The sequence below is a fragment of the Silurus aristotelis genome (assembly GCF_946808225.1).
Source record: "Silurus aristotelis genome assembly, chromosome: 4".
In the NCBI taxonomy this organism is placed as follows: domain Eukaryota; kingdom Metazoa; phylum Chordata; class Actinopteri; order Siluriformes; family Siluridae; genus Silurus; species Silurus aristotelis.
In genome coordinates, this window is record NC_139577.1 from 36316108 (window position 1) to 36343294 (window position 27187).

The following is a 27187-nucleotide window of genomic DNA, read 5'->3' on the forward strand; positions in this document are numbered from 1 at the left end:
TCAACGGTAAATCCAACTACAACAACTCTGGCATCACTGACTACTGAGGAAACAACCACAGCTACAACTGAAACATTAGCCACAACCCAGACAACAGAACTGAGCAGTAGCACAATGTACTCAACACAGGACACAACCGCAACACCAACAACAGCAGAATCAACCAAATACACAATAACTATAAATCCACCTACAACAACTCTGGCATCAGTGACTATTGAGGAAACTACCACAGCTACATCTGAAACATTGACCACAACCCAGACAACAGAATTGACCAGTAGCACAATGTACTCAACACAGGACACAACCACAACACCAACAACAGCAGAATCACCCGAATACACTTCAACTATAAATCCAACTACAACAACCCTGGAATCAGTGACTATTGAGAAAACACCCACAGCTACAACTGAACCATTAACCATGACCCAGACAACAGAACTGACCAGTAGCACAATGTACTCAACACAGGACACAACCGCAACACCAACAACAGAAGAATCAACCGAATACACTTCAACGGTAAATCCAACTACAACAACTCTGGCATCAGTGACTATTGAGGAAACTACCACAGCTACATCTGAAACATTAACCACAACCCAGACAACAGAACTGACCAGTAGCACAATGTACTTAACACAGGACACAAACACAACACCAACAACAGCAGAATCACCCGAATACACTTCAACTGTAAATCCAACGACAACAAGCCTGGAATCAGTGACTATTGGGAAAACAACCACAGATATAACTGAACCATTAACCACAACCCAGACAACAGAACTGACCAGTAGCACAGTGTACTTAACACAGGACACAACCACAACACCAACAACAGCAGAATCAACCAAATACACTTTAACAATAAATCCAAGTACCACAACTCTGGCATCAGTGACTACTGAGGAAAGAACCACAGCTACAACTGAAACATTAACCACAACCCAGACAACAGAACTGACCAGTAGCACAGTGTACTCAACACAGGACAGAACCACAACACCAACAACAGCAGAATCAACCGAATACACTTCAACGGTAAATCCAACTACAACAACTCTGGCATCAGTGACTACTAAAGAAACAACCACAGCTACAACTGAACCAATAACCACGACCCAGACAACAGAACTGACCAGTAGCACAATGTACTCAACACAGGACACAACCACTACGCCAACAACAGCAGAATCAACCGAATACACTTCAACAATAAATCCAAGTACCACAACTCTGGCATCAGTAACTACTGAGGAAACAACCACAGCTACAACTGAAACATTTACCACAACCCAGACAACAGAACTGACCAGTAGCACAGTGTACTCAACACAGGACACAACCACAACACCAACAACAGCAGAATCAACCGAATACACTTCAACGGTAAATCCAACTACAACAACTCTGGCATCAGTGACTACTGAGGAAACAACCACAGCTACAACTGAAACATTAGCCACAACCCAGACAACAGAACTGACCAGTAGCACAATGTACTCAACACAGGACACAACCACAACACCATCAACAGCAGAATCAACCGAATACACTTCAACGGTAAATCCAACTACAGCAACTCTGGCATCACTGACTACTGAGGAAACAACCACAGCTACAACTGAACCATTAGCCACAACCCAGACAACAGAACTGAGCAGTAGCACAATGTACTCAACACAGGACACAACCGCAACACCAACAACAGCAGAATCAACCAAATACACAATAACTATAAATCCACCTACAACAACTCTGGCATCAGTGACTATTGAGGAAACTACCACAGCTACATCTGAAACATTGACCACAACCCAGACAACAGAATTGACCAGTAGCACAATATACTCAACACAGGACACAACCACAACACCAACAACAGCAGAATCACCCGAATACACTTCAACTATAAATCCAACTACAACAACCCTGGAATCAGTGACTATTGAGAAAACACCCACAGCTACAACTGAACCATTAACCACGACCCAGACAACAGAACTGACCAGTAGCACAATGTACTCAACACAGGACACAACCGCAACACCAACAACAGAAGAATCAACCGAATACACTTCAACGGTAAATCCAACTACAACAACTCTGGCATCAGTGACTATTGAGGAAACTACCACAGCTACATCTGAAACATTAACCACAACCCAGACAACAGAACTGACCAGTAGCACAATGTACTTAACACAGGACACAAACACAACACCAACAACAGCAGAATCACCCGAATACACTTCAACTGTAAATCCAACGACAACAAGCCTGGAATCAGTGACTATTGGGAAAACAACCACAGATATAACTGAACCATTAACCACGACCCAGACAACAGAACTGACCAGTAGCACAGTGTACTTAACACAGGACACAACCACAACACCAACAACAGCAGAATCAACCGAATACACTTCAACAATAAATCCAAGTACCACAACTCTGGCATCAGTGACTACTGAGGAAAGAACCACAGCTACAACTGAAACATTAACCACAACCCAGACAACAGAACTGACCAGTAGCACAGTGTACTCAACACAGGACACAACCACAACACCAACAACAGCAGAATCAACCGAATACACTTCAACGGTAAATCCAACTACAACAACTCTGGCATCATTGACTACTAAAGAAACAACCACAGCTACAACTGAACCAATAACCACGACCCAGACAACAGAACTGACCAGTAGCACAATGTACTCAACACAGGACACAACCACTACACCAACAACAGCAGAATCAACCGAATACACTTCAACAATAAATCCAAGTACCACAACTCTGGCATCAGTAACTACTGAGGAAACAACCACAGCTACAACTGAAACATTTACCACAACCCAGACAACAGAACTGACCAGTAGCACAGTGTACTCAACACAGGACACAACCACAACACCAACAACAGCAGAATCAACCGAATACACTTCAACGGTAAATCCAACTACAACAACTCTGGCATCAGTGACTACTGAGGAAACAACCACAGCTACAACTGAAACATTAGCCACAACCCAGACAACAGAACTGACCAGTAGCACAATGTACTCAACACAGGACACAACTGCAACACCACCAACAGCAGAATCAACCGAATACACTTCAACTGTAAATCCAACTACAACAACTCTGGCATCAGTGACTACTGAGGAAACAACCACAGCTACAACTGAACCATTAACCACGACCCAGACAACAGAACTGACCAGTAGCACAATGTACTCAACACAGGACACAACCGCAACACCAACAACAGCAGAATCAACCGAATACACTATAACTATAAATCCAACTACAACAACTCTGGCATCAGTGACTATTGAGGAAACTACCACAGCTACATCTGAAACATTAACCACAACCCAGACAACAGAACTGACCAGTAGCACAATGTACTCAACACAGGACACAACCACAACACCAACAACAGCAGAATCACCCGAATACACTTCAGTTGTAAATCCAACTACAACAACCCTGGAATCAGTGACTATTGAGAAAACACCCACAGCTACAACTGAACCATTAACCACGACCCAGACAACAGAACTGACCAGTAGCACAATGTACTCAACACAGGACACAACCACTACGCCAACAACAGCAGAATCAACCGAATACACTTCAACAATAAATCCAAGTACCACAACTCTGGCATCAGTTACTACTGAGGAAAGAACCACAGCTACAACTGAAACATTTACCACAACCCAGACAACAGAACTGACCAGTAGCACAGTGTACTCAACACAGGACACAACCACAACACCAACAACAGCAGAATCAACTGAATACACTTCAACGGTAAATCCAACTACATCAACTCTGGCATCAGTGACTACTGAGGAAACAACCACAGCTACAACTGAAACATTACCCACAACCCAGACAACAGAACTGACCAGTAGCACAATGTACTCAACACAGGACACAACTGCAACACCAACAACAGTAGAATCAACCGAATACACTTCAACTGTAAATCCAACTACAACAACTCTGGCATCAGTGACTACTGAGGAAACAACCACAGCTACAACTGAACCATTAACCACGACCCAGACAACAGAACTGACCAGTAGCACAATGTACTCAACACAGGACACAACCGCAACACCAACAACAGCAGAATCAACCGAATACACTATAACTATAAATCCAACTACAACAACTCTGGCATCAGTGACTATTAAAGAAACTACCACAGCTACATCTGAAACATTACCCACAACCCAGACAACAGAACTGACCAGTAGCACAATGTACTCAACACAGGACACAATCACAACACCAACAACAGCAGAATCACCCGAATACACTTCAACTGTAAATCCAACTACAACAACCCTGGAATCAGTGACTATTGAGAAAACACCCACAGCTACAACTGAACCATTAACCACGACCCAGACAACAGAACTGACCAGTAGCACAATGTACTCAACACAGGACACAACCGCAACACCAACAACAGCAGAATCAACCGAATACTCTTCAACTATAAATCCAACTACAACAACTTTGGCATCAGTGAATATTGAGGAAACAACCACAGCTACATCTGAAACATTAGCCCCAACCCAGACAACAGAACTGACCGGTAGCACAATGTACTCAACACAGGACACAACCACAACACCAACAACAGCAGAATCAACCGAATACACTTCAACGGTAAATCCAACTACAACAATTTTGGCATCAGTGACTACTGAGGAAATAACCACATCTACAACTGAACCATTAACCACGACCCAGACAACAGAACTGACCAGTAGCACAATGTACTCAACACAGGACACAACCGCAACACCAACAACAGTAGAATCAACCGAATACTCTTCAACTATAAATCCAAGTACCACAACTCTGGCATCAGTTACTACTGAGGAAAGAACCACAGCTACAACTGAAACATTTACCACAACCCAGACAACAGAACTGACCAGTAGCACAGTGTACTCAACACAGGACACAACCACAACACCAACAACAGCAGAATCAACCGAATACACTTCAACGGTAAATCCAACTACAACAACTCTGGCATCAGTGACTACTGAGGAAACAACCACAGCTACAACTGAACCATTAACCACGACCCAGACAACAGAACTGACCAGCAGCACAATATACTCAACACAGGACACAACCGCAACACCAACAACAGCAGAATCAACCGAATACACTTCAACGGTAAATCCAACTACAACAACTCTGGCATCAGTGACAACTGAGGAAACAACCACAGCTACAACTAAAACATTAGCCACAACCCAGACAACAGAACTGACCAGTAGCACAATGTACTCAACACAGGACACAACTGCAACACCAACAACAGCAGAATCAACCGAATACACTTCAACTGTAAATCCAACTACAACAACTCTGGCATCAGTGACTACTGAGGAAACAACCAAAGCTACAACTGAACCATTAACCACGACCCAGACAACAGAACTGACCAGTAGCACAATGTACTCAACACAGGACACAACCGCAACACCAACAACAGCAGAATCAACCGAATACACTATAACTATAAATCCAACTACAACAACTCTGGCATCAGTGACTATTGAGGAAACTACCACAGCTACATCTGAAACATTAACCACAACCCAGACAACAGAACTGACCAGTAGCACAATGTACTCAACACAGGACACAACCGCAACACCAACAACAGCAGAATCAACCGAATACTCTTCAACTACAAATCCAACTACAACAACTTTGGCATCAGTGACTATTGACGAAACAACCACAGCTACATCTGAAACATTAGCCACAACCCAGACAACAAAAATGACCGGTAGCACAATGTACTCAATACAGGACACAACCACAACACCAACAACAGCAGAATCAACCGAATACACTTCAACTATAAATCCAACGACAACAACCCTGGAATCAGTGACTTTTGAGAAAACAACCACAGCTACAACTGAACCATTAACCACAACCCAGACAACAGAACTGACCAGTAGCACAGTGTACTTAACACAGGACACAACCACAACACCAACAACAGCAGAATCAACCGAATCCACTTCAATGGTAAATCCAACTACAACAAACCTGGAATCAGTGACTATTAAGGAAAGAACCACAGGTACAACTGAACCATTAGCCACAACCAAGACAACAGAACTGACCAGTAGCACAATGTACTCAACACAGGACACACCCACAACACCAACAACTGCAGAATTACCCGAATACACTTCAAAGGTAAATCCAACTACAACAACTCTGGCATCAGTGACTACTGAGGAAACAACCACAGCTACAACTGAACCATTAACCACAACCCAGACAACAGAACTGACGGGTAGCACAATGTACTCAACACAGGACACAACCACAAGGCCAACAACAGCAGAATCAACCGAATACACTTCAACTATAATTCCAACTACAACAACTCTGCCATCAGTGACAATTGATAAAACAACCACAGCTACATCTGAAACATTCACCACAACCCAGACAACAGAACTGATCAGTAGCACAATGTACTCAACTCAGGACACAACCACAACGCCAACAACAGCAGAATCAACCGAATACGCTTCAACTGTAAATCCAACTACAACAACTCTGGCATTAGTGACTACTGAGGAAACAACCACATCTACAACTGAACCATTAACCACAACCCAGACAACAGAACTGACCAGTAGCACAATGTACTCAACACAGGACACAACCGCAACACCAACAGCAGAATCAACCGAATACGCTTCAACTGTAAATCCAACTACAACAACCATGGAATCAGTGAGTATTGAGGATAGAACCACAGCTACAACTGAACCATTAACCACAACCCAGAAAACAGAACTGACCAGTAGCACAATGTACTCAATACAGGACACAACCACAACACCAACAACAGCAGAATCAACCAAATACACTTTACCTGTAAATCCAACTACAACAACCCTGGAATCAGAGAGTACTGAGGAAACATCCACAGCTACAACTGAACCATTAACCACAACCCAGGCAACAGAAATGACCAGTAGCACAATGTACTCAACACAGGACACAACCACAACACCAACAACAGCAGATTCAACCGAATACACTTTAACTATAAATCCAACAACAACCACTCTGGCATCAGTGACTACTGAGGAAACAACCACAGCTACAACTGAAACATTAGCCACAACCCAGACAACAGAACTGACCAGTAGCACAATGTACTCAACACAGGACACAACCGCAACACCAACAACAGCAGAATCAACCCAATATGCTTCAACTGTAAATACAACTACAACAACTCTGCCATCAGTGACTACTGAGGAAACAACCACAGCTACAACTGAAACATTAGCCACAACCAAGACAACAGAACTGACCAGTAGCACAATGTACTCAACACAGGACACACCCACAACACCAACAACAGCAGAATCAACCGAATACACTTCACCTGTAAATCCAACTACAACAACCCTGAAATCAGAGAGTACTGAGGAAACAACCACAGCTACAACTGAACCATTAATCACAACTCAGAAAACAGAACTGACCAGTAGCACATTGTACTTATCACAGGACACAACCACAACACCAACAACTGCAGAATTACCCGAATACACTTCAACGGTAAATCCAACTACAACAACTCTGGCATCAGTGACTACTAAAGAAACAACCACAGCTACAACTGAACCATTAACCTCAACCCAGACAACAGAACTGACGGGTAGCACAATGTACTCAACACAGAACACAACCACTACGCCAACAACAGCAGAATCAACTGCATCATCATCAATTGAAGTTGCAACTACTGTAACAGTAGAATCAATGACTCATGAGGAAACAACCACAGATGCACATCTACCAATAACTACAACACAAAGAGCTGTGCAGACCACTAGTACAGCATTAGCAACACAAAACACAACAACCACAGCATTAACAACAAATGAATCAACTCCAACAACCATTAGATCAATAACTACAGAGGAAAAAAACACAGATACAACCATACATTTAACTACAAAACAAACTGCAGACAAGACCACTAGCACAGTTTACACAACACAAGACACAACAACCACTAGTCCAAAAACAGCAGATTTAAAGGAATATACATCAATTGTAGTTCCAACTATTTCGAATGTAGAATCAATGACTTCTAAGGAAAAGACAACAGCTAACACATTAATTACAACCGTACCATCAACTCTAACATCAAATGTAGTGACATCATACACTGTATCCATTACACATTCTACAACATCTGCATCTGAGACATCTGCATCTATGACTCTATCGCCAACCACAGATACAATAAAACAGATTTCAACATCAACAATACCTTATGCAGCAAACCCACCAGCAAAGTAAGTTGTTAAATGTGGAAATATAAATTTTTATGTAATTACTAATTTTCTATTTTGATTGAATAAACAATTTCTTTTTTTTTTTTTTTTTACTTCAGATCTGGTTCAGCTGTGGTTGAGACCAGGATGGTCTTCAGCAATTCCTCTCCTGTTCCCACTGAGAGTTTGGTCAGCAACACAATCCAGACTCTTCTGACTGCACGTCCCCAAAACCTCACTGATGCTGTAACAGTGCTGAACTTCACCTATGAGAGTATGTTCCCATTGCTGCTATAACACTTCGTATCATTGTTCCATCAATGTGAAAGCTGACACATTCTTCTGGGCATTTTCCACTGTTCCACAGAACTTTCAGACACATCCTATGTGGTCACCTTCACATTGGACATCGGTAACATCAGCATACCAGAGAACCCTGACCTCAGGAACAACACCTACAACACAGTGCAGAGCATCGTCAATAACGCTGTGAGTGACCATGTAGTATAGAATCATGTCCGACTACTTCAGTTAAACAAATTATGGAACAGTTTTACTTGGAACACAAAATACTTACAAACTCTACAATGGAAAGCTCTTTGATCTCACATTAAATCTGATTAATTCTCTTTCCATCTCCAGCTAAACACTCTTCTAAATGAACCTGATTCAGAAGCATTTGAACCACAGAGCTCTTTCTTCATGTAAGTTCACAGCTGTACTAATTTCTTCTCTGAAAATAAATTCTGTGATTCTTATTGTAAATTGAATTGTATTGTGATGTTTGTGCTTTCTCTTACTGGTAACAGGAGTTTAGGAAACCAGTTAAAAGGAAGCATGAATTACAACTTCCAAGTCGGAGACACGGTAACACCAGCAGCTTTCCTCAGTGGGCTCATGACACAGAATGGTATGCTACAATAATATCTAGTATCACACCTGTTATGGTAATTTTACATGAAAATCCCAGCAGGATTAATTTTACTGGACATGTTACAAGATTGTTTCTCTTGCAGTCTTGACTACAACGGCTTCTCCATCAACTACAGCAACTGTCGCTTTGTCATCGACAGCAACTCTGTCAGTAGTGTAGGTTCATTTCCAATATGTTTGTGTATCGGAGAAATCCATATTCACCTCGATTGACAAAGAAATTCACCACAACCTTTTATCTTTTCAGATCTGGTTCAGCTGTGGTTCAGACCAGGATGGTCTTCAGCAGTTCCTCTCCTGTTCCCACTGAGAGTTTGGTCCGCAACACAATCCAGACTCTTCTGAGTGCACGTCTCCAAAACCTCACTGATGCTGTAACAGTGCTGAACTTCACCTATGAGAGTATGTTCCCATTGCTGCTATAACACTTCGTATCATTGTTCCATCAATATGAAAGCTGACACATTCTTCTGGGCATTTTCCACTGTTCCACAGAACTTTCAGACACATCCTATGTGGTCACCTTCACATTGGACATCGGTAACATCAGCATACCAGAGAACCCTGACCTCAGGAACAACACCTACAACACAGTGCAGAGCATCGTCAATAACGCTGTGAGTGACCATGACCATGACCATAACAATGCTGTAACTACGCTCCAGAGATGGCATTGGATCCCATTGCTGGGTTTTATTGAAGAAAAGATTGCAAGAATGAAATTGACCAAAGGTCAGAGTAATTCACAGAGATATCTGAGGACGTGCAGACTCACCGTGAGGTACGGAGAGCAGAGACCAGGGTCAGTACTTAACAAAAGAGAGATACTTCTCTTGGCAGAAATTAAACATGCTACATAAACAGGGACGATAAGGACACCAAATTACCAACAAGTGTGCAATGCAGATCAGAATCTAGGTGAAGGTGACCTCTTGTGGTCATTTGGCAAAGTGCATGTGATGGCTCTTCCCTTCCTGTGTTCAGAATTGATTGTGGTACAATCTATGTTTTTAAATGTGGTGTATTCTCAAAGTGCAGCATGGATTGAGCATTTCCAACTAAATTTCTTTCTAAATATTTTCTTAAGAAGTATAGAATCATGTCCGACTACTTCAGTTAAACAAATTACGGGATAGTTTTACTTGGAACACAAAATACTTACAAACTCTACAATGGAAAGCTCTTTGATCTCACATTAAATCTGATTAATTCTCTTTCCATCTCCAGCTAAACACTCTTTTAAATGAACCTGATTCAGAAGCATTTGAACCACAGAGCTCTTTCTTCATGTAAGTTCACAGCTGTACTAATTTCTTCTCTGAAAATAAATTCTGTGATTCTTATTGTAAATTGAATTGTATTGTGATGTTTGTGCTTTCTCTTACTGGTAACAGGAGTTTAGGAAACCAGTTAAAAGGTAGCATGAATTACAACTTCCAAGTCGGAGACACGGTAACACCAGCAGCTTTCCTCAGTGGGCTCATGACACAGAATGGTATGCTACAATAATATCTAGTATCACACCTGTTATGGTAATTTTACTTGGGAATCCCAGCAGGTTTAATTTTACTGGACATGTTACAAGATTTTTTCTCTTGCAGTCTTGACTACAACGGCTTCTCCATCAACTACAGGAACTGTCGCTTTATCATCGACAGCAACTCTGTCAGTAGTGTAGGTTCATTTCCAATATGTTTGTGTATCGGAGAAATCCATATTCACCTCGATTGACAAAGAAACTCACCACAACCTTTTATCTTTTCAGATCTGGTTCAGCTGTGGTTCAGACCAGGATGGTCTTCAGCAGTTTCTCTCCTGTTCCCACTGAGAGTTTGGTCCGCAACACAATCCAGACTCTTCTGAGTGCACGTCTCCAAAACCTCACTGATGCTGTAACAGTGCTGAACTTCACCTATGAGAGTATGTTCCCATTGCTGCTATAACACTTCGTATCATTGTTCCATTAATATGAAAGCTGACACATTCTTCTGGGCATTTTCCACTTTTCCACAGAACTTTCAGACACATCCTATGTGGTCACCTTCACATTGGACATCGGTAACATCAGCATACCAGAGAACCCTGACCTCAGGAACAACACCTACAACACAGTGCAGAGCATCGTCAATAACGCTGTAAGTGACCATGACCATGACCATAACAATGCTGTTACTACGCTCCAGAGATGGCATTGGATCCCATTGCTGGGTTTTATTGAAGAAAAGATTGCAAGAATGAAATTGTCCAAAGGTCAGAGTAATTCACAGAGATATCTGAGGAAGTGCAGACTCACAGTGAGGTACGGAGAGCAGAGACCAGGGTCAGTACTTAACAAAAGAGAGATACTTCTCTTGGCAGAAATTAAACATGCTACATAAACAGGGACCATAAGGACACCAAATTACCAACAAGTGTGCAATGCAGATCAGAATCTAGGTGAAGGTGACCTCTTGTGGTCATTTGGCAAAGTGCATGTGATGGCTCTTCCCTTCCTGTGTTCAGAATTTATTGTGGTACAATCTATGTTTTTAAATGTGGTGTATTCTCAAAGTGCAGCATGGATTGAGCATTTCCAACTAAATTTCTTTCTAAATATTTTCTTAAGAAGTATAGAATCATGTCCGACTACTTCAGTTTAACAAATTACGGGATAGTTTTACTTGGAACACAAAATACTTACAAACTCTACAATGGAAAGCTCTTTGATCTCACATTAAATCTGATTAATTCTCTTTCCATCTCCAGCTAAACACTCTACTAAATAAACCTGATTCAGAAGCATTTGAACCACAGAGCTCTTTCTTCATGTAAGTTCACAGCTGTACTAATTTCTTCTCTGAAAATAAATTCTGTGATTCTTATTGTAAATTGAATTGTATTGTGATGTTTGTGCTTTTTCTTACTGGTAACAGGAGTTTAGGAAACCAGTTAAAAGGAAGCATGAATTACAGCTTCCAAGTCGGAGACACGGTAACACCAGCAGCTTTACTCAGTGGGCTCATGACACAGAATGGTATGCTACAATAATATCTAGTATCACACCTGTTATGGTAATTTTTTTCTTGGGAATCCCAGCAGGTTTAATTTTACTGGACATGTTACAAGATTGTTTCTCTTGCAGTCTTGACTACAACGGCTTCTCCATCAACTACAGGAACTGTCGCTTTGTCATCGACAGCAACTCTGTCAGTAGTGTAGGTTCATTTCCAATATGTTTGTGTATCGGAGAAATCCATATTCACCTCGATTGACAAAGAAATTCACCACAACCTTTTATCTTTTCAGATCTGGTTCAGCTGTGGTTCAGACCAGGATGGTCTTCAGCAGTTCCTCTCCTGTTCCCACTGAGAGTTTGGTCCGCAACACAATCCAGACTCTTCTGAGTGCACGTCTCCAAAACCTCACTGATGCTGTAACAGTGCTGAACTTCACCTATGAGAGTATGTTCCCATTGCTGCTATAACACTTCGTATCATTGTTCCATCAATATGAAAGCTGACACATTCTTCTGGGCATTTTCCACTGTTCCACAGAACTTTCAGACACATCCTATGTGGTCACCTTCACATTGGACATCGGTAACATCAGCATACCAGAGAACCCTGACCTCAGGAACAACACCTACAACACAGTGCAGAGCATCGTCAATAACGCTGTGAGTGACCATGACCATGACCATAACAATGTTGTAACTACGCTCCAGAGATGGCATTGGATCCCATTGCTGGGTTTTATTGAAGAAAAGATTGCAAGAATGAAATTGAACAAAGGTCAGAGTAATTCACAGAGATATCTGAGGAAGTGCAGACTCACAGTGAGGTACGGAGAGCAGAGACCAGGGTCAGTACTTAACAAGAGAGATACTTCTCTTGGCAGAAATTAAACATGCTACATAAACAGGGACGATAAGGACACCGAATTACCAACAAGTGTGCAATGCAGATCAGAATCTAGGTGAAGGTGACCTCTTGTGGTCATTTGGCAAAGTGCATGTGATGGCTCTTCCCTTCCTGTGTTCAGAATTGATTGTGGTACAATCTATGTTTTTAAATGTGGTGTATTCTTAAAGTGCAGCATGGATTGAGCATTTCCAACTAAATTTCTTTCTAAATATTTTCTTAAGAAGTATAGAATCATGTCCGACTACTTCAGTTAAACAAATTACGGGATAGTTTTACTTGGAACACAAAACACTTACAAACTCTACAATGGAAAGCTCTTTAATCTCACATTAAATCTGATTAATTCTCTTTCCATCTCCAGCTAAACACTCTTCTAAATGAACCTGATTCAGAAGCATTTGAACCACAGAGCTCTTTCTTCATGTAAGTTCACAGCTGTACTAATTTCTTATCTAAAAATAAATTCTGTGATTCTTATTGTAAATTGAATTGTATTGTGATGTTTGTGCTTTCTCTTACTGGTAACAGGAGTTTAGGAAACCAGTTAAAAGGTAGCATGAATTACAGCTTCCAAGTCGGAGACACGGTAACACCAGCAGCTTTCCTCAGTGGGCTCATGACACAGAATGGTATGCTACAATAATATCTAGTATCACACCTGTTATGGTAATTTTACTTGGGAATCCCAGCAGGTATAATTTTACTGGACATGTTACAAGATTGTTTCTCTTGCAGTCTTGACTACAACGGCTTCTCCATCAACTACAGGAACTGTCGCTTTTTCATCGACAGCAACTCTGTCAGTAGTGTAGGTTCATTTCCAATATGTTTGTGTATCGGAGAAATCCATATTCACCTCGATTGACAAAGAAATTCACCACAACCTTTTATCTTTTCAGATCTGGTTCAGCTGTGGTTCAGACCAGGATGGTCTTCAGCAGTTCCTTTCCTGTTCCCACTGAGAGTTTGGTCCGCAACACAATCCAGACTCTTCTGAGTGCACGTCTCCAAAACCTCACTGATGCTGTAACAGTGCTGAACTTCACCTATGAGAGTATGTTCCCATTGCTGCTATAACACTTCGTATCATTGTTCCATCAATATGAAAGCTGACACATTCTTCTGGGCATTTTCCACTGTTCCACAGAACTTTCAGACACATCCTATGTGGTCACCTTCACATTGGACATCGGTAACATCAGCATACCAGAGAACCCTGACCTCAGGAACAACACCTACAACACAGTGCAGAGCATCGTCAATAACGCTGTGAGTGACCATGACCATGACCATAACAATGCTGTAACTACACTCCAGAGATGGCATTGGATCCCATTGCTGGGTTTTATTAAAGAAACGATTGCAAGAATGAAATTGACCAAAGGTCAGAGTAATTCACAGAGATATCTGAGGGAGTGCAGACTCACCGTGAGGTACGGAGAGCAGAGACCAGGGTCAGTACTTAACAAGAGAGATACTTCTCTTGGCAGAAATTAAACATGCTACATAAACAGGGACGATAAGGACACCGAATTACCAACAAGTGTGCAATGCAGATCAGAATCTAGGTGAAGGTGACCTCTTGTGGTCATTTGGCAAAGTGCATGTGATGGCTCTTCCCTTCCTGTGTTCAGAATTGATTGTGGTACAATCTATGTTTTTAAATGTGGTGTATTCTCAAAGTGCAGCATGGATTGAGCATTTCCAACTAAATTTCTTTTTAAATATTTTCTTAAGAAGTATAGAATCATGTCCGACTACTTCAGTTAAACAAATTACGGGATAGTTTTACTTGGAACACAAAACACTTACAAACTCTACAATGGAAAGCTCTTTGATCTCACATTAAATCTGATTAATTCTCTTTCCATCTCCAGCTAAACACTCTTCTAAATGAACCTGATTCAGAAGCATTTGAACCACAGAGCTCTTTCTTCATGTAAGTTCACAGCTGTACTAATTTCTTCTCTGAAAATAAATTCTGTGATTCTTATTGTAAATTGAATTGTATTGTGATGTTTGTGCTTTCTCTTACTGGTAACAGGAGTTTAGGAAACCAGTTAAAAGGTAGCATGAATTACAGCTTCCAAGTCGGAGACACGGTAACACCAGCAGCTTTCCTCAGTGGGCTCATGAAACAGAATGGTATGCTACAATAATATCTAGTATCACACCTGTTATGGTAATTTTACTTGGGAATCCCAGCAGGTATAATTTTACTGGACATGTTACAAGATTGTTTCTCTTGCAGTCTTGACTACAACGGCTTCTCCATCAACTACAGGAACTGTCGCTTTGTCATCGACAGCAACTCTGTCAGTAGTGTAGGTTCATTTCCAATATGTTTGTGTATCGGAGAAATCCATATTCACCTCGATTGACAAAGAAATTCACCACAACCTTTTATCTTTTCAGATCTGGTTCAGCTGTGGTTCAGACCAGGATGGTCTTCAGCAGTTCCTCTCCTGTTCCCACTGAGAGTTTGGTCCGCAACACAATCCAGACTCTTCTGAGTGCACGTCTCCAAAACCTCACTGATGCTGTAACAGTGCTGAACTTCACCTATGAGAGTATGTTCCCATTGCTGCTATAACACTTTGTATCATTGTTCCATCAATATGAAAGCTGACACATTCTTCTGGGCATTTTCCACTGTTCCACAGAACTTTCAGACACATCCTATGTGGTCACCTTCACATTGGACATCGGTAACATCAGCATACCAGAGAACCCTGACCTCAGGAACAACACCTACAACACAGTGCAGAGCATCGTCAATAACGCTGTGAGTGACCATGACCATGACCATAACAATGCTGTAACTACACTCCAGAGATGGCATTGGATCCCATTGCTGGGTTTTATTAAAGAAACGATTGCAAGAATGAAATTGACCAAAGGTCAGAGTAATTCACAGAGATATCTGAGGAAGTGCAGACTCACCGTGAGGTACGGAGAGCAGAGACCAGGGTCAGTACTTAACAAGAGAGATACTTCTCTTGGCAGAAATTAAACATGCTACATAAACAGGGACGATAAGGACACCGAATTACCAACAAGTGTGCAATGCAGATCAGAATCTAGGTGAAGGTGACCTCTTGTGGTCATTTGGCAAAGTGCATGTGATGGCTCTTCCCTTCCTGTGTTCAGAATTGATTGTGGTACAATCTATGTTTTTAAATGTGGTGTATTCTCAAAGTGCAGCATGGATTGAGCATTTCCAAGTAAATTTCTTTTTAAATATTTTCTTAAGAAGTATAGAATCATGTCCGACTACTTCAGTTAAACAAATTACGGGATAGTTTTACTTGGAACACAAAACACTTACAAACTCTACAATGGAAAGCTCTTTGATCTCACATTAAATCTGATTAATTCTCTTTCCATCTCCAGCTAAACACTCTTCTAAATGAACCTGATTCAGAAGCATTTGAACCACAGAGCTCTTTCTTCATGTAAGTTCACAGCTGTACTAATTTCTTCTCTGAAAATAAATTCTGTGATTCTTATTGTAAATTGAATTGTATTGTGATGTTTGTGCTTTCTCTTACTGGTAACAGGAGTTTAGGAAACCAGTTAAAAGGTAGCATGAATTACAGCTTCCAAGTCGGAGACACGGTAACACCAGCAGCTTTCCTCAGTGGGCTCATGAAACAGAATGGTATGCTACAATAATATCTAGTATCACACCTGTTATGGTAATTTTACTTGGGAATCCCAGCAGGTATAATTTTACTGGACATGTTACAAGATTGTTTCTCTTGCAGTCTTGACTACAACGGCTTCTCCATCAACTACAGGAACTGTCGCTTTGTCATCGACAGCAACTCTGTCAGTAGTGTAGGTTCATTTCCAATATGTTTGTGTATCGGAGAAATCCATATTCACCTCGATTGACAAAGAAATTCACCACAACCTTTTATCTTTTCAGATCTGGTTCAGCTGTGGTTCAGACCAGGATGGTCTTCAGCAGTTCCTCTCCTGTTCCCACTGAGAGTTTGGTCCGCAACACAATCCAGACTCTTCTGAGTGCACGTCTCCAAAACCTCACTGATGCTGTAACAGTGCTGAACTTCACCTATGAGAGTATGTTCCCATTGCTGCTATAACACTTCGTATCATTGTTCCATCAATATGAAAGCTGACACATTCTTCTGGGCATTTTCCACTGTTCCACAGAACTTTCAGACACATCCTATGTGGTCACCTTCACATTGGACATCGGTAACATCAGCATACCAGAGAACCCTGACCTCAGGAACAACACCTACAACACAGTGCAGAGCATCGTCAATAACGCTGTGAGTGACCATGACCATGACCATAACAATGCTGTAACTACACTCCAGAGATGGCATTGGATCCCATTGCTGGGTTTTATTAAAGAAACGATTGCAAGAATGAAATTGACCAAAGGTCAGAGTAATTCACAGAGATATCTGAGGAAGTGCAGACTCACCGTGAGGTACGGAGAGCAGAGACCACGGTCAGTACTTAACAAGAGAGATACTTCTCTTGGCAGAAATTAAACATGCTACATAAACAGGGACGATAAGGACACCGAATTACCAACAAGTGTGCAATGCAGATCAGAATCTAGGTGAAGGTGACCTCTTGTGGTCATTTGGCAAAGTGCATGTGATGGCTCTTCCCTTCCTGTGTTCAGAATTGATTGTGGTACAATCTATGTTTTTAAATGTGGTGTATTCTCAAAGTGCAGCATGGATTGAGCATTTCCAACTAAATTTCTTTTTAAATATTTTCTTAAGAAGTATAGAATCATGTCCGACTACTTCAGTTAAACAAATTACGGGATAGTTTTACTTGGAACACAAAACACTTACAAACTCTACAATGGAAAGCTCTTTGATCTCACATTAAATCTGATTAATTCTCTTTCCATCTCCAGCTAAACACTCTTCTAAATGAACCTGATTCAGAAGCATTTGAACCACAGAGCTCTTTCTTCATGTAAGTTCACAGCTGTACTAATTTCTTCTCTGAAAATAAATTCTGTGATTCTTATTGTAAATTGAATTGTATTGTGATGTTTGTGCTTTCTCTTACTGGTAACAGGAGTTTAGGAAACCAGTTAAAAGGTAGCATGAATTACAGCTTCCAAGTCGGAGACACGGTAACACCAGCAGCTTTCCTCAGTGGGCTCATGAAACAGAATGGTATGCTACAATAATATCTAGTATCACACCTGTTATGGTAATTTTACTTGGGAATCCCAGCAGGTATAATTTTACTGGACATGTTACAAGATTGTTTCTCTTGCAGTCTTGACTACAACGGCTTCTCCATCAACTACAGGAACTGTCGCTTTGTCATCGACAGCAACTCTGTCAGTAGTGTAGGTTCATTTCCAATATGTTTGTGTATCGGAGAAATCCATATTCACCTCGATTGACAAAGAAATTCACCACAACCTTTTATCTTTTCAGATCTGGTTCAGCTGTGGTTCAGACCAGGATGGTCTTCAGCAGTTCCTCTCCTGTTCCCACTGAGAGTTTGGTCCGCAACACAATCCAGACTCTTCTGAGTGCACGTCTCCAAAACCTCACTGATGCTGTAACAGTGCTGAACTTCACCTATGAGAGTATGTTCCCATTGCTGCTATAACACTTCGTATCATTGTTCCATCAATATGAAAGCTGACACATTCTTCTGGGCATTTTCCACTGTTCCACAGAACTTTCAGACACATCCTATGTGGTCACCTTCACATTGGACATCGGTAACATCAGCATACCAGAGAACCCTGACCTCAGGAACAACACCTACAACACAGTGCAGAGCATCGTCAATAACGCTGTGAGTGACCATGACCATAACAATGCTGTAACTACACTCCAGAGATGGCATTGGATCCCATTGCTGGGTTTTATTAAAGAAACGATTGCAAGAATGAAATTGACCAAAGGTCAGAGTAATTCACAGAGATATCTGAGGAAGTGCAGACTCACCGTGAGGTACGGAGAGCAGAGACCAGGGTCAGTACTTAACAAGAGAGATACTTCTCTTGGCAGAAATTAAACATGCTACATAAACAGGGACGATAAGGACACCGAATTACCAACAAGTGTGCAATGCAGATCAGAATCTAGGTGAAGGTGACCTCTTGTGGTCATTTGGCAAAGTGCATGTGATGGCTCTTCCCTTCCTGTGTTCAGAATTGATTGTGGTACAATCTATGTTTTTAAATGTGGTGTATTCTCAAAGTGCAGCATGGATTGAGCATTTCCAACTAAATTTCTTTTTAAATATTTTCTTAAGAAGTATAGAATCATGTCCGACTACTTCAGTTAAACAAATTACGGGATAGTTTTACTTGGAACACAAAACACTTACAAACTCTACAATGGAAAGCTCTTTGATCTCACATTAAATCTGATTAATTCTCTTTCCATCTCCAGCTAAACACTCTTCTAAATGAACCTGATTCAGAAGCATTTGAACCACAGAGCTCTTTCTTCATGTAAGTTCACAGCTGTACTAATTTCTTCTCTGAAAATAAATTCTGTGATTCTTATTGTAAATTGAATTGTATTGTGATGTTTGTGCTTTCTCTTACTGGTAACAGGAGTTTAGGAAACCAGTTAAAAGGTAGCATGAATTACAGCTTCCAAGTCGGAGACACGGTAACACCAGCAGCTTTCCTCAGTGGGCTCATGAAACAGAATGGTATGCTACAATAATATCTAGTATCACACCTGTTATGGTAATTTTACTTGGGAATCCCAGCAGGTATAATTTTACTGGACATGTTACAAGATTGTTTCTCTTGCAGTCTTGACTACAACGGCTTCTCCATCAACTACAGGAACTGTCGCTTTGTCATCGACAGCAACTCTGTCAGTAGTGTAGGTTCATTTCCAATATGTTTGTGTATCGGAGAAATCCATATTCACCTCGATTGACAAAGAAATTCACCACAACCTTTTATCTTTTCAGATCTGGTTCAGCTGTGGTTCAGACCAGGATGGTCTTCAGCAGTTCCTCTCCTGTTCCCACTGAGAGTTTGGTCCGCAACACAATCCAGACTCTTCTGAGTGCACGTCTCCAAAACCTCACTGATGCTGTAACAGTGCTGAACTTCACCTATGAGAGTATGTTCCCATTGCTGCTATAACACTTCGTATCATTGTTCCATCAATATGAAAGCTGACACATTCTTCTGGGCATTTTCCACTGTTCCACAGAACTTTCAGACACATCCTATGTGGTCACCTTCACATTGGACATCGGTAACATCAGCATACCAGAGAACCCTGACCTCAGGAACAACACCTACAACACAGTGCAGAGCATCGTCAATAACGCTGTGAGTGACCATGACCATGACCATAACAATGCTGTAACTACACTCCAGAGATGGCATTGGATCCCATTGCTGGGTTTTATTAAAGAAACGATTGCAAGAATGAAATTGACCAAAGGTCAGAGTAATTCACAGAGATATCTGAGGAAGTGCAGACTCACCGTGAGGTACGGAGAGCAGAGACCACGGTCAGTACTTAACAAGAGAGATACTTCTCTTGGCAGAAATTAAACATGCTACATAAACAGGGACGATAAGGACACCGAATTACCAACAAGTGTGCAATGCAGATCAGAATCTAGGTGAAGGTGACCTCTTGTGGTCATTTGGCAAAGTGCATGTGATGGCTCTTCCCTTCCTGTGTTCAGAATTGATTGTGGTACAATCTATGTTTTTAAATGTGGTGTATTCTCAAAGTGCAGCATGGATTGAGCATTTCCAAGTAAATTTCTTTTTAAATATTTTCTTAAGAAGTATAGAATCATGTCCGACTACTTCAGTTAAACAAATTACGGGATAGTTTTACTTGGAACACAAAACACTTACAAACTCTACAATGGAAAGCTCTTTGATCTCACATTAAATCTGATTAATTCTCTTTCCATCTCCAGCTAAACACTCTTCTAAATGAACCTGATTCAGAAGCATTTGAACCACAGAGCTCTTTCTTCATGTAAGTTCACAGCTGTACTAATTTCTTCTCTGAAAATAAATTCTGTGATTCTTATTGTAAATTGAATTGTATTGTGATGTTTGTGCTTTCTCTTACTGGTAACAGGAGTTTAGGAAACCAGTTAAAAGGTAGCATGAATTACAGCTTCCAAGTCGGAGACACGGTAACACCAGCAGCTTTCCTCAGTGGGCTCATGAAACAGAATGGTATGCTACAATAATATCTAGTATCACACCTGTTATGGTAATTTTACTTGGGAATCCCAGCAGGTATAATTTTACTGGACATGTTACAAGATTGTTTCTCTTGCAGTCTTGACTACAACGGCTTCTCCATCAACTACAGGAACTGTCGCTTTGTCATCGACAGCAACTCTGTCAGTAGTGTAGGTTCATTTCCAATATGTTTGTGTATCGGAGAAATCCATATTCACCTCGATTGACAAAGAAATTCACCACAACCTTTTATCTTTTCAGATCTGGTTCAGCTGTGGTTCAGACCAGGATGGTCTTCAGCAGTTCCTCTCCTGTTCCCACTGAGAGTTTGGTCCGCAACACAATCCAGACTCTTCTGAGTGCACGTCTCCAAAACCTCACTGATGCTGTAACAGTGCTGAACTTCACCTATGAGAGTATGTTCCCATTGCTGCTATAACACTTCGTATCATTGTTCCATCAATATGAAAGCTGACACATTCTTCTGGGCATTTTCCACTGTTCCACAGAACTTTCAGACACATCCTATGTGGTCACCTTCACATTGGACATCGGTAACATCGGCATACCAGAGAACCCTGACCTCAGGAACAACACCTACAACACAGTGCAGAGCATCGTCAATAACGCTGTGAGTGACCATGACCATAACAATGCTGTAACTACACTCCAGAGATGGCATTGGATCCCATTGCTGGGTTTTATTAAAGAAACGATTGCAAGAATGAAATTGACCAAAGGTCAGAGTAATTCACAGAGATATCTGAGGAAGTGCAGACTCACCGTGAGGTACGGAGAGCAGAGACCAGGGTCAGTACTTAACAAGAGAGATACTTCTCTTGGCAGAAATTAAACATGCTACATAAACAGGGACGATAAGGACACCGAATTACCAACAAGTGTGCAATGCAGATCAGAATCTAGGTGAAGGTGACCTCTTGTGGTCATTTGGCAAAGTGCATGTGATGGCTCTTCCCTTCCTGTGTTCAGAATTGATTGTGGTACAATCTATGTTTTTAAATGTGGTGTATTCTCAAAGTGCAGCATGGATTGAGCATTTCCAAGTAAATTTCTTTTTAAATATTTTCTTAAGAAGTATAGAATCATGTCCGACTACTTCAGTTAAACAAATTACGGGATAGTTTTACTTGGAACACAAAACACTTACAAACTCTACAATGGAAAGCTCTTTGATCTCACATTAAATCTGATTAATTCTCTTTCCATCTCCAGCTAAACACTCTTCTAAATGAACCTGATTCAGAAGCATTTGAACCACAGAGCTCTTTCTTCATGTAAGTTCACAGCTGTACTAATTTCTTCTCTGAAAATAAATTCTGTGATTCTTATTGTAAATTGAATTGTATTGTGATGTTTGTGCTTTCTCTTACTGGTAACAGGAGTTTAGGAAACCAGTTAAAAGGTAGCATGAATTACAGCTTCCAAGTCGGAGACACGGTAACACCAGCAGCTTTCCTCAGTGGGCTCATGAAACAGAATGGTATGCTACAATAATATCTAGTATCACACCTGTTATGGTAATTTTACTTGGGAATCCCAGCAGGTATAATTTTACTGGACATGTTACAAGATTGTTTCTCTTGCAGTCTTGACTACAACGGCTTCTCCATCAACTACAGGAACTGTCGCTTTGTCATCGACAGCAACTCTGTCAGTAGTGTAGGTTCATTTCCAATATGTTTGTGTATCGGAGAAATCCATATTCACCTCGATTGACAAAGAAATTCACCACAACCTTTTATCTTTTCAGATCTGGTTCAGCTGTGGTTCAGACCAGGATGGTCTTCAGCAGTTCCTCTCCTGTTCCCACTGAGAGTTTGGTCCGCAACACAATCCAGACTCTTCTGAGTGCACGTCTCCAAAACCTCACTGATGCTGTAACAGTGCTGAACTTCACCTATGAGAGTATGTTCCCATTGCTGCTATAACACTTCGTATCATTGTTCCATCAATATGAAAGCTGACACATTCTTCTGGGCATTTTCCACTGTTCCACAGAACTTTCAGACACATCCTATGTGGTCACCTTCACATTGGACATCGGTAACATCAGCATACCAGAGAACCCTGACCTCAGGAACAACACCTACAACACAGTGCAGAGCATCGTCAATAACGCTGTGAGTGACCATGACCATGACCATAACAATGCTGTAACTACACTCCAGAGATGGCATTGGATCCCATTGCTGGGTTTTATTAAAGAAACGATTGCAAGAATGAAATTGACCAAAGGTCAGAGTAATTCACAGAGATATCTGAGGAAGTGCAGACTCACCGTGAGGTACGGAGAGCAGAGACCACGGTCAGTACTTAACAAGAGAGATACTTCTCTTGGCAGAAATTAAACATGCTACATAAACAGGGACGATAAGGACACCGAATTACCAACAAGTGTGCAATGCAGATCAGAATCTAGGTGAAGGTGACCTCTTGTGGTCATTTGGCAAAGTGCATGTGATGGCTCTTCCCTTCCTGTGTTCAGAATTGATTGTGGTACAATCTATGTTTTTAAATGTGGTGTATTCTCAAAGTGCAGCATGGATTGAGCATTTCCAAGTAAATTTCTTTTTAAATATTTTCTTAAGAAGTATAGAATCATGTCCGACTACTTCAGTTAAACAAATTACGGGATAGTTTTACTTGGAACACAAAACACTTACAAACTCTACAATGGAAAGCTCTTTGATCTCACATTAAATCTGATTAATTCTCTTTCCATCTCCAGCTAAACACTCTTCTAAATGAACCTGATTCAGAAGCATTTGAACCACAGAGCTCTTTCTTCATGTAAGTTCACAGCTGTACTAATTTCTTCTCTGAAAATAAATTCTGTGATTCTTATTGTAAATTGAATTGTATTGTGATGTTTGTGCTTTCTCTTACTGGTAACAGGAGTTTAGGAAACCAGTTAAAAGGTAGCATGAATTACAGCTTCCAAGTCGGAGACACGGTAACACCAGCAGCTTTCCTCAGTGGGCTCATGACACAGAATGGTATGCTACAATAATATCTAGTATCACACCTGTTATGGTAATTTTACTTGGGAATCCCAGCAGGTATAATTTTACTGGACATGTTACAAGATTGTTTCTCTTGCAGTCTTGACTACAACGGCTTCTCCATCAACTACAGGAACTGTCGCTTTGTCATCGACAGCAACTCTGTCAGTAGTGTAGGTTCATTTCCAATATGTTTGTGTATCGGAGAAATCCATATTCACCTCGATTGACAAAGAAATTCACCACAACCTTTTATCTTTTCAGATCTGGTTCAGCTGTGGTTCAGACTAGGATGGTCTTCAGCAGTTCCTCTCCTGTTCCCACTGAGAGTTTGGTCCGCAACACAATCCAGACTCTTCTGAGTGCACGTCTCCAAAACCTCACTGATGCTGTAACAGTGCTGAACTTCACCTATGAGAGTATGTTCCCATTGCTGCTATAACACTTCGTATCATTGTTCCATCAATATGAAAGCTGACACATTCTTCTGGGCATTTTCCACTGTTCCACAGAACTTTCAGACACATCCTATGTGGTCACCTTCACATTGGACATCGGTAACATCAGCATACCAGAGAACCCTGACCTCAGGAACAACACCTACAACACAGTGCAGAGCATCGTCAATAACGCTGTGAGTGACCATGACCATGACCATAACAATGCTGTAACTACACTCCAGAGATGGCATTGGATCCCATTGCTGGGTTTTATTAAAGAAACGATTGCAAGAATGAAATTGACCAAAGGTCAGAGTAATTCACAGAGATATCTGAGGAAGTGCAGACTCACCGTGAGGTACGGAGAGCAGAGACCAGGGTCAGTACTTAACAAGAGAGATACTTCTCTTGGCAGAAATTAAACATGCTACATAAACAGGGACGATAAGGACACCGAATTACCAACAAGTGTGCAATGCAGATCAGAATCTAGGTGAAGGTGACCTCTTGTGGTCATTTGGCAAAGTGCATGTGATGGCTCTTCCCTTCCTGTGTTCAGAATTGATTGTGGTACAATCTATGTTTTTAAATGTGGTGTATTCTCAAAGTGCAGCATGGATTGAGCATTTCCAACTAAATTTCTTTTTAAATATTTTCTTAAGAAGTATAGAATCATGTCCGACTACTTCAGTTAAACAAATTACGGGATAGTTTTACTTGGAACACAAAACACTTACAAACTCTACAATGGAAAGCTCTTTGATCTCACATTAAATCTGATTAATTCTCTTTCCATCTCCAGCTAAACACTCTTCTAAATGAACCTGATTCAGAAGCATTTGAACCACAGAGCTCTTTCTTCATGTAAGTTCACAGCTGTACTAATTTCTTCTCTGAAAATAAATTCTGTGATTCTTATTGTAAATTGAATTGTATTGTGATGTTTGTGCTTTCTCTTACTGGTAACAGGAGTTTAGGAAACCAGTTAAAAGGTAGCATGAATTACAGCTTCCAAGTCGGAGACACGGTAACACCAGCAGCTTTCCTCAGTGGGCTCATGAAACAGAATGGTATGCTACAATAATATCTAGTATCACACCTGTTATGGTAATTTTACTTGGGAATCCCAGCAGGTATAATTTTACTGGACATGTTACAAGATTGTTTCTCTTGCAGTCTTGACTACAACGGCTTCTCCATCAACTACAGGAACTGTCGCTTTGTCATCGACAGCAACTCTGTCAGTAGTGTAGGTTCATTTCCAATATGTTTGTGTATCGGAGAAATCCATATTCACCTCGATTGACAAAGAAATTCACCACAACCTTTTATCTTTTCAGATCTGGTTCAGCTGTGGTTCAGACCAGGATGGTCTTCAGCAGTTCCTCTCCTGTTCCCACTGAGAGTTTGGTCCGCAACACAATCCAGACTCTTCTGAGTGCACGTCTCCAAAACCTCACTGATGCTGTAACAGTGCTGAACTTCACCTATGAGAGTATGTTCCCATTGCTGCTATAACACTTCGTATCATTGTTCCATCAATATGAAAGCTGACACATTCTTCTGGGCATTTTCCACTGTTCCACAGAACTTTCAGACACATCCTATGTGGTCACCTTCACATTGGACATCGGTAACATCAGCATACCAGAGAACCCTGACCTCAGGAACAACACCTACAACACAGTGCAGAGCATCGTCAATAACGCTGTGAGTGACCATGACCATGACCATAACAATGCTGTAACTACACTCCAGAGATGGCATTGGATCCCATTGCTGGGTTTTATTAAAGAAACGATTGCAAGAATGAAATTGACCAAAGGTCAGAGTAATTCACAGAGATATCTGAGGAAGTGCAGACTCACCGTGAGGTACGGAGAGCAGAGACCAGGGTCAGTACTTAACAAGAGAGATACTTCTCTTGGCAGAAATTAAACATGCTACATAAACAGGGACGATAAGGACACCGAATTACCAACAAGTGTGCAATGCAGATCAGAATCTAGGTGAAGGTGACCTCTTGTGGTCATTTGGCAAAGTGCATGTGATGGCTCTTCCCTTCCTGTGTTCAGAATTGATTGTGGTACAATCTATGTTTTTAAATGTGGTGTATTCTCAAAGTGCAGCATGGATTGAGCATTTCCAAGTAAATTTCTTTTTAAATATTTTCTTAAGAAGTATAGAATCATGTCCGACTACTTCAGTTAAACAAATTACGGGATAGTTTTACTTGGAACACAAAACACTTACAAACTCTACAATGGAAAGCTCTTTGATCTCACATTAAATC

At 41.0% G+C, this 27187-nt stretch overlaps 2 protein-coding genes across 2 annotated transcripts in view; one reads left to right on the forward strand and one right to left on the reverse strand.

Annotated features, from left to right (window-relative positions):
* Positions 1-2651: 2651 nt before the first annotated feature.
* LOC310724782 (uncharacterized protein) lies at positions 2652-4906 on the reverse strand (the record flags this gene model as incomplete). Its single annotated transcript, XM_083539053.1, has 3 exons — positions 2652-3304; positions 3478-4797; positions 4893-4906. The coding sequence occupies 3 exons, from the start codon at positions 4904-4906 to the stop codon at positions 3292-3294; spliced, it is 1347 nt and encodes a 448-aa protein (XP_083395179.1). The 3' UTR covers positions 2652-3291.
* Positions 4907-7648: 2742 nt separating this feature from the next.
* The window catches only part of LOC310724783 (uncharacterized protein), a 33017-nt gene continuing 13478 nt past the window's right edge, over positions 7649-27187 (forward strand). The window contains exons 1-63 of the mRNA XM_083539054.1: positions 7649-8405; positions 8504-8658; positions 8752-8873; positions 9027-9088; positions 9194-9294; positions 9401-9473; positions 9565-9719; positions 9813-9934; positions 10545-10606; positions 10712-10812; positions 10919-10991; positions 11083-11237; positions 11331-11452; positions 12063-12124; positions 12230-12330; positions 12439-12511; positions 12603-12757; positions 12851-12972; positions 13581-13642; positions 13748-13848; positions 13955-14027; positions 14119-14273; positions 14367-14488; positions 15097-15158; positions 15264-15364; positions 15471-15543; positions 15635-15789; positions 15883-16004; positions 16613-16674; positions 16780-16880; positions 16987-17059; positions 17151-17305; positions 17399-17520; positions 18129-18190; positions 18296-18396; positions 18503-18575; positions 18667-18821; positions 18915-19036; positions 19639-19700; positions 19806-19906; positions 20013-20085; positions 20177-20331; positions 20425-20546; positions 21155-21216; positions 21322-21422; positions 21529-21601; positions 21693-21847; positions 21941-22062; positions 22665-22726; positions 22832-22932; positions 23039-23111; positions 23203-23357; positions 23451-23572; positions 24181-24242; positions 24348-24448; positions 24555-24627; positions 24719-24873; positions 24967-25088; positions 25697-25758; positions 25864-25964; positions 26071-26143; positions 26235-26389; positions 26483-26604. Coding sequence (XP_083395180.1) covers positions 7768-8405; positions 8504-8658; positions 8752-8873; positions 9027-9088; positions 9194-9294; positions 9401-9473; positions 9565-9719; positions 9813-9934; positions 10545-10606; positions 10712-10812; positions 10919-10991; positions 11083-11237; positions 11331-11452; positions 12063-12124; positions 12230-12330; positions 12439-12511; positions 12603-12757; positions 12851-12972; positions 13581-13642; positions 13748-13848; positions 13955-14027; positions 14119-14273; positions 14367-14488; positions 15097-15158; positions 15264-15364; positions 15471-15543; positions 15635-15789; positions 15883-16004; positions 16613-16674; positions 16780-16880; positions 16987-17059; positions 17151-17305; positions 17399-17520; positions 18129-18190; positions 18296-18396; positions 18503-18575; positions 18667-18821; positions 18915-19036; positions 19639-19700; positions 19806-19906; positions 20013-20085; positions 20177-20331; positions 20425-20546; positions 21155-21216; positions 21322-21422; positions 21529-21601; positions 21693-21847; positions 21941-22062; positions 22665-22726; positions 22832-22932; positions 23039-23111; positions 23203-23357; positions 23451-23572; positions 24181-24242; positions 24348-24448; positions 24555-24627; positions 24719-24873; positions 24967-25088; positions 25697-25758; positions 25864-25964; positions 26071-26143; positions 26235-26389; positions 26483-26604 — 7071 coding nt within the window. The 5' untranslated portion in view covers positions 7649-7767. The remainder of the gene's footprint in view (positions 8406-8503; positions 8659-8751; positions 8874-9026; positions 9089-9193; positions 9295-9400; positions 9474-9564; positions 9720-9812; positions 9935-10544; positions 10607-10711; positions 10813-10918; positions 10992-11082; positions 11238-11330; positions 11453-12062; positions 12125-12229; positions 12331-12438; positions 12512-12602; positions 12758-12850; positions 12973-13580; positions 13643-13747; positions 13849-13954; positions 14028-14118; positions 14274-14366; positions 14489-15096; positions 15159-15263; positions 15365-15470; positions 15544-15634; positions 15790-15882; positions 16005-16612; positions 16675-16779; positions 16881-16986; positions 17060-17150; positions 17306-17398; positions 17521-18128; positions 18191-18295; positions 18397-18502; positions 18576-18666; positions 18822-18914; positions 19037-19638; positions 19701-19805; positions 19907-20012; positions 20086-20176; positions 20332-20424; positions 20547-21154; positions 21217-21321; positions 21423-21528; positions 21602-21692; positions 21848-21940; positions 22063-22664; positions 22727-22831; positions 22933-23038; positions 23112-23202; positions 23358-23450; positions 23573-24180; positions 24243-24347; positions 24449-24554; positions 24628-24718; positions 24874-24966; positions 25089-25696; positions 25759-25863; positions 25965-26070; positions 26144-26234; positions 26390-26482; positions 26605-27187) is intronic.